Source organism: Mytilus galloprovincialis, chromosome 8 (genome assembly GCF_965363235.1).
Source record: "Mytilus galloprovincialis chromosome 8, xbMytGall1.hap1.1, whole genome shotgun sequence".
Taxonomy (NCBI): domain Eukaryota; kingdom Metazoa; phylum Mollusca; class Bivalvia; order Mytilida; family Mytilidae; genus Mytilus; species Mytilus galloprovincialis.
In genome coordinates this window covers 42,610,688-42,617,658 of record NC_134845.1, presented here as the reverse complement: position 1 = coordinate 42,617,658, position 6,971 = coordinate 42,610,688, and the positions used below count along the sequence as shown (strand labels likewise).

The 6,971-nt window shown below is 31.7% G+C and overlaps 1 protein-coding gene and 1 long non-coding RNA gene across 2 annotated transcripts; one reads left to right on the top strand and one right to left on the bottom strand.

The window, feature by feature from the left end:
* Positions 1-543: 543 nt before the first annotated feature.
* LOC143041983 (uncharacterized) lies at positions 544-3,664 on the bottom strand. The gene is made up of 2 exons (XR_012967851.1): positions 3,038-3,664; positions 544-1,515 (listed from the first exon to the last, which is right to left on the bottom strand). It is a non-coding gene; the product is annotated as an uncharacterized LOC143041983 (long non-coding RNA).
* Positions 3,665-4,530: 866 nt separating this feature from the next.
* On the top strand, positions 4,531-6,543 carry LOC143041982 (type-2 ice-structuring protein-like). The gene is made up of 2 exons (XM_076214175.1): positions 4,531-4,681; positions 5,981-6,543. The coding sequence occupies exons 1-2, from the start codon at positions 4,570-4,572 to the stop codon at positions 6,214-6,216; spliced, it is 348 nt and encodes a 115-aa protein (XP_076070290.1). The 5' UTR covers positions 4,531-4,569; the 3' UTR covers positions 6,217-6,543.
* The last annotated feature ends 428 nt before the right edge of the window (positions 6,544-6,971 follow it).

Sequence of the window (6,971 nt, the reverse complement as noted above, 5' to 3'; positions counted from 1 at the left end):
GCTCTGAAGTTGGGTTGTTGTCTTTTTTGGCACATTCCCCATTTCCAGTGTCAATTTTATTAGCATGATTAGGAAGTATAAACTGAGAAACAAACCTAACCATGTTAACATTGTATCAAACTGAAATAACCTTAATCACTTAAATTATCCATGAAGGTCAAGGTCAGGTCAACCCAACCTGATAGACAAGTAGATCTTTCAAGATACTCATATACAATAAAATGTATCCAATTACATATATAAAATATACAGTATAAAAGAGCATTTCATTGATTAAGTAACAGTATATTTTACATGCAGTCATTGAACCATGAAAATGGGGTCAGGTGCAATGTACATATAATGGCAAACTGAAACATCATAACATATTAATTACCTACTAGCATCTGAATACAAGACAAGAAACATCCAGCTCTTTTAGCTTTTAAAATGTAAAGCTCTATAAAATAGCTTACATCATCACCCCAAGACTGTAATACAAATTTCTTGTATACAACCAACTTTCATGACTTTTGTGTAAGGCGAGACAAAATAAAATGATACTTTGAAGTACATGTATTGTTTAATATGTTTGACTACTATTATAAAATGCCAGTTTCAGAATGAACAGTAATTTAGAAGATTATTAAAATACATGTAGATACATTCAGACTATTATAACTATACAGCAAGCTGTCATTCGACTCTAACCAACAACCATGCCAGGGCTGTAAACTAAAGCTTGTCTAGGTTGGTAAAAACTTCCATCATCATGCATATATATGACACTAACCAATAGTGATGGACTGTGACAGACCCTCATGGAAAGTAAAGGAGGTTTAACACTCCCTGGTGGTACATGTAGCCAACAATAGCAATGGCAGCATAGAAACTCTTATTATATCCAAATTCTTATTTCAAATGAATAATTGTCCAAGGTGAATCAGATGATGTATGATCATGATGCTGCACGTTTAGTATTGACAATGATTGATATTCACTGAAACTAGAAATTTCCATTATTCCAATTTTCTATTCTTAATGATATAACTATCCAAGATAATCATGGAATTAAGATATGATGCACTACTAATATTCCTAGAAAACTTTAAATTCTCTTTATTTCAAATTGTTAATATTACTTATTTCAAATATATATATATATATATATATATCAAAGGTATGCTCTGTCACCAAGTAATGTAGTACATTGTATTTCCTACATTTTTTCTATGAATTGTAAGTTTGCTATTTGTTCAATTCACAATTCTCTTTTTGTCCAATCAGATCATCCCATCAACTGTACATCATGACATAATGCTGTTAGCTCTATCAACGTTATTTCCAAACCAATAAGTAACACAAAATTATGAATGAATCCACCATTTCACAATTTATAGCTACAGGTACAAATGAGGTACCATATGAGAGTAACTTAGTGACACTATATATTTCCTATATATACATTGATATACATGATATATGCCGCTTCATAATCTGGCTGGGAATCATGCTCAAACCAATGTGATATCTTATCTACAAAAAAAAACATACAGTAAGAATAAAGTATTTATTATATATAAACTTGTATAATTTATCTACAAGAAAAACTAGCAATCATAATTTGCTTGACAACAAAGTTTAATGATGTAAAGAAATGAATTTATGACTTATACAATTTAATTGATAAGTCCCTTATGAGAAGAAGAATAAAACCCTTTTTTGAGGTTCTATTTCTAAAACAAAATGTTCTCTCTTTCTACATCAATGTTTTCTTAGGTGTATACTTCATTGAAGGGTTACTGTCTAATAGAGGCTATAGCATTGTATAGCACTATACTTGTTGTGATCAATTTATAATACTTTTTTATTTTAAAATATAATTTGTTGAATATTACTACCAACGTGACATGGTGACAAAGCAAATAGTATTTATAAGATTCTTCTTCTTCTTTATAATCCATCAACATACTGATGATAACGTGTCCGGCACTTATTTACAGTAACTATGCCGCGCATGCGTGGGATCTAATTTTTATTTAGTCATGACAGTGAATAATAATTAATATACAAAAGATAAAAATAAAAATTTCAACATAATTTCTTTTTCTAAATGTTATAACATATATTTAAGTTCTACAAAATTTAGAGCATAACAAATCATTTATAACAAAATAATGAATCATACCCGGTAAAATCTTAAATTTCTTATCACAAAAGATGAAAAGTGTTAAAAATTGTTGTTAAGGACGCAATGTCGTCTCATCATTTGGAATCAGGCATGTCAGGGCACAATATCAATATACTCTTTTTTTTGTCCCGGGCAATTTTGAGGTTATTGCATATATATAAACCCAAGCCTTGAACATGTTGAAGGTATTCATAACACATATGTGACAAATTATAATTATTGTACATCACCCACCAGTGGCTATATAAATAGGTATATCATCGTCGTAACTAGTCGAGATTACTCTGACGTCCAAACGGCTGTTTTGCCAGACAAGCTTGTCTCGGACTACATCGTAACATGTGAAGATTGGTTGGTTATTGGTTAATAAAAAAAAGTGACAAATATTTCATGCAAATTTAGGACGTGACAGTTATCAATACATTAACATACAATATATAGGATTACTCGATCAGGGGTTTAGGTCTTGTAACTGTTGTATAGGCCATCCCGCACAACCATACCATTGTGAATACCCCACATGTCAATGCATGTTAGGCAATAAACAGGGGTGGATCCCGCCATTTTTGAAAGGAGGTTTAAACCATACTAGTTTATATGTAACTTTTTAAATCATGCATTGATCTTCCAAAAAACATGAAAAGGGGGGGGGGGTCCAATCACAGGAACAATTTTTTAACAAGCCCAAATTCTTACTTTGCCTTTGAACAGGCTACTATCCAAGAGTGTGGAGTATTGGAACGTCGATTCATACCTGTATGCACAAATTTAACAAATGTGAACATTTTTCCTTCAAATTCTTGGGTGATGATCCATGATCAATGATTATTCTGATAGACATGTATTAAAATATTCATTTCTACTCACCAATTGCAATTTCCAGCTCAGCTTATATTGTACTATAGTTTCCTTCTACCATGTCAACGATTTTATGTAAAATAAGTTAGCTATTAGAAGCGCTGACACTGCCGACACACATGCGACATGAATGCAACAAAAATAAAGAGGGTACGGTAACGTTAAATCGTTTACGGGCGAAGAATTATTTTCCGTTTTTAATTAAACTTGTCAGATTTGATTAATTATCGTCGAAAAATGTCCCTAATGGATAGTCATTCAAATTAAACCAGCTTTATTATGCTGTATGCATGTAATATATATGTAACCTGGTCTTTAAATGTACTTTAAGTACAGTGTCTGACGTATTTATAAACATTTTCTTGATTATTTATCCTATTTCAAATATAAATTTGAATGAATTTATAAGCCTTTTTCTGCTATAATATTCAAACTTTATTTTTTAACGAAGGCTTCTGGTATGTAGTTTTTTTTTACAAAAGGCTCTCGAATTATAGACACATTAAAAAATAAAGATGGAAAGTCAAACGCATGAGTCTGGCAAAAATAAAGTTAACGGACAATGTCATGACAATAAACAGAAAACGATAAAAGACAGAGTTATATCTATATATTTTTTTCCCTGCCTCAAATTTACTCAAATGCAATTTATATAGGTAACATAAAAGATAAATGATAATGCATTCAATTACAATATTTAAAAATAGTTACATCTTAAATTTAATTTAACATATTAAGATCACGTTTTCAAGTGTTCACGGCCGACATCCGTTATTATTAAATAAGGGTGTAAAAATGAATGACAAATTCTTCACCACGTACGGCAGTCTGTAATTGCATATAAAACGTATTGCAATCACTTGTAAACCATTAAATACAAAGGTTCAGGTGCTTATATTCAATAATCAAATATTATTTCGGCAATCTGTTGATTTTTTTTAGTCAATTCGCGGCGATTTGTGCAGCAGTATGACTTTGAGCTACTTTTTTTATTTATATAATTATAAAACAGTGTTAAATAATTAAATAGGAAGAAGTTAGAATTAAAATTGAATATTTGTTTTATTTAAATAACATGATTAAGGGGACGTGGTAGACTTTCAGTTAAAAAAATCGTCTTCTTTCACAGTTTTATTTTATTCTTGAAAGGGGAGCAACCCCTGATAAATAATGGGAAAGTTTCACTCGTTTTGTGTCCAAATTATTAAAATCTGAACACGACTGGACACGGTCTGACAACATCTTGACGTCAGTTTGTATCCATGGTCTGTTTTGGTCTGACACGGTCTTAACGGATCTAAACAGCTCGCTAGAAGATACAGTCTTAAATATCTTGACATGCCTTAACGGGACTAATTTACCTAATGAGACTATCGATCCGAATGGAGACTGAACGATCTGACAAATCTTGACGTTTTCCTCTAGCGGTAAATCCAGTCAATTAAGATACGATCAGACCAAAATGACCGTTTCAGACTGAAATCGTGCTACTAGTGTACAGACCATTAGATCTGTGCTACAGAATTGAAGATGGAACACACATGAACATGCAAGATCCAGCTATGGATATCGTTAGCCAGTGCAATGCCAAAGGGTCTGAACTGATTCGTGTAGACTCAGCTGAGAAACAAGCCTATATGGAACACGCTCTGGGTAAAAAGTAACAAAAATACCGAACTTCGATGAACTTTTGAAACGAAAAGTCCTTTTTCAAATGACAAAACCTATAAATCAAACGAACGGAAAACAACTGTCATACTCCTGACTTGGTACAGGCTTTTGCATTTGTTGTAATTGGTGGAGTTAACCTGTTTTTAGCTTATTTAACATCTCACATGTATCGGTAAACAAGTTCTTGATAATATGAGACAAGAATGTTTTTATAATAATCTGGTTAATTCTTATAATTGCCATTGAAAGAATCTAGGTACTTCTCTGTTACTAATTGAATTGAGCTAGGCAATTCTGATTTTTGTTATTTAAATTAAGGTAGATGGGAGTCTAAATTATAATCCATAGAATTTCTTAATAATTTGCCAAAATGTACTTTATATCCTGCTTGTTTAAGAACATTAATAAAAAGAATGGGTCACCGGACTTATTTTCACACTACAGGTTGTGCAAAATTGTCAGATTTTGTATAGATTATGCATGGAAAACCCAACTTTCGGTCATAAACGTAAACTACACCATAGAATTTTGAGATAAAATATGAGAAGATAGCTCCAATGATATTCTTTCAGATAAGAAGAAGAAAAAATGGGGTCACCGGACTCGTTTTCTTGCTACATAATAAAATGGGTAAATTCCTAACACATGCTATTGTAAAAGTAACACTATCTGAATTATCTGCCCTTGCATTTGAGTTGTCTCCCCTTATTTGGCAAAGTTGGAAAAAATCGAATCAAACAAAAGTATTTGTTTTTTGGTAAAATACAACCCTAAATATGATAAAACATGGCATTTTCTATATTATAATGAAAAATCTTACACATGATATACCTACTAATCTCAAAATTTGCACATTTTATCAAAAATCTAGACCTTGTTTTCTAGTATTTCAAAATCCAAAATGGAGGAAGACACCCTATCTACCTTAATTTAGATATATCTGATCGTTGTAATTAAATTAATACAGGTATTTGTGATGTTTGTCTTGAACTAATTTAGATATTCCTGATGTTTGTATTGAACTAATATAGATATTTCTGATGTTTGTCATAGAATTAAGTTAGATATTTTTTATTATTGTTACTGAATTAATCTAGGTATTTCTGATGTTACCCATTGAATTAATCGAGGTATTTCTGCTGTTACCCATTGAGTTAAACTAGGCATTGTTTATGTTTGTCAGTAAATTAGTCTAGATAATTCTGATGTTTTAAATTGAACTATTTTACGTTTTTCTAATTATTTAAAAAGTGAGATAATAAATAGATTTTACCTTTTCAGCTGGTTTACCTGATACGGCGTATGTATGTGTGCAAGGAAGTAACTATGCTGTACCTGGTGTTTGGACTTACGATGACGGAACACCATTTGGGTACACTAACTGGGAGGCTGGACAACCAAATGGTGGAAACCAGCCTAGAAATCTCGGTATCGATGTCTGTGCAACAGGTTTACTGTGGCATGACTACCCTACCTCTGAATCGAAGACGTGTAGTTATGTATGTGAAAAGAGATAAAGTTTCTTCCTAAATACCATATGAATTTATCAATCCCCCTTACCTCAGTAGCACTATACCATCTTCACCTGCATATGGCATACATTTCCCAACTTATTCGGAATTCAAGAGCTTGCAGCTCCTACTCAGACTATGTTAAACGTCACCCGTGTCTGATAGTGATAAACTAGGGTTATGTCAATGAACGTCTAGTCCATTTTTCTTAAATTGAGTTCATCGGAGATTTCCAAGACCTTGTTGATAAATATTCCGTATTAATTTCACAAATAATACACGATGGTCTTGAAGTATAGATTCTGGGTACTGACGTTGCATATCATCTTAATAACGTTTTATAGTATTCTTGTATTTGTCTTTATGAATATTACTTTTAATGTTAAGTATGGTTTTTTTTTTTTTGGTGATTTCCATTGACGTGACTCTGTACTGATACACTTTGATATTGTATTATTGTTCTATAATAATGTTTGTACTCTTGTCAATTTACCTTTTTTGTGTTTCTTTGATACATATGATGTAGCTCTGTACTTATACATCCCGTCATTGTTTTATTGCTCCAAGATAATTTTTGTATTCTTGTCTTTCATTTGTGTTAATGGGTTTTGTTTATATGCCTTTTGTGTTTCTTTCATACATATGACGTGATTCTGTACTTTCATTTTTTGCTGATAGGCTTTGTATATACAAAAACAAACAGATATTTAACAAGGAAGCACAACAAGTCATAAATATGTATATGACTTTTTTGTGCTTCC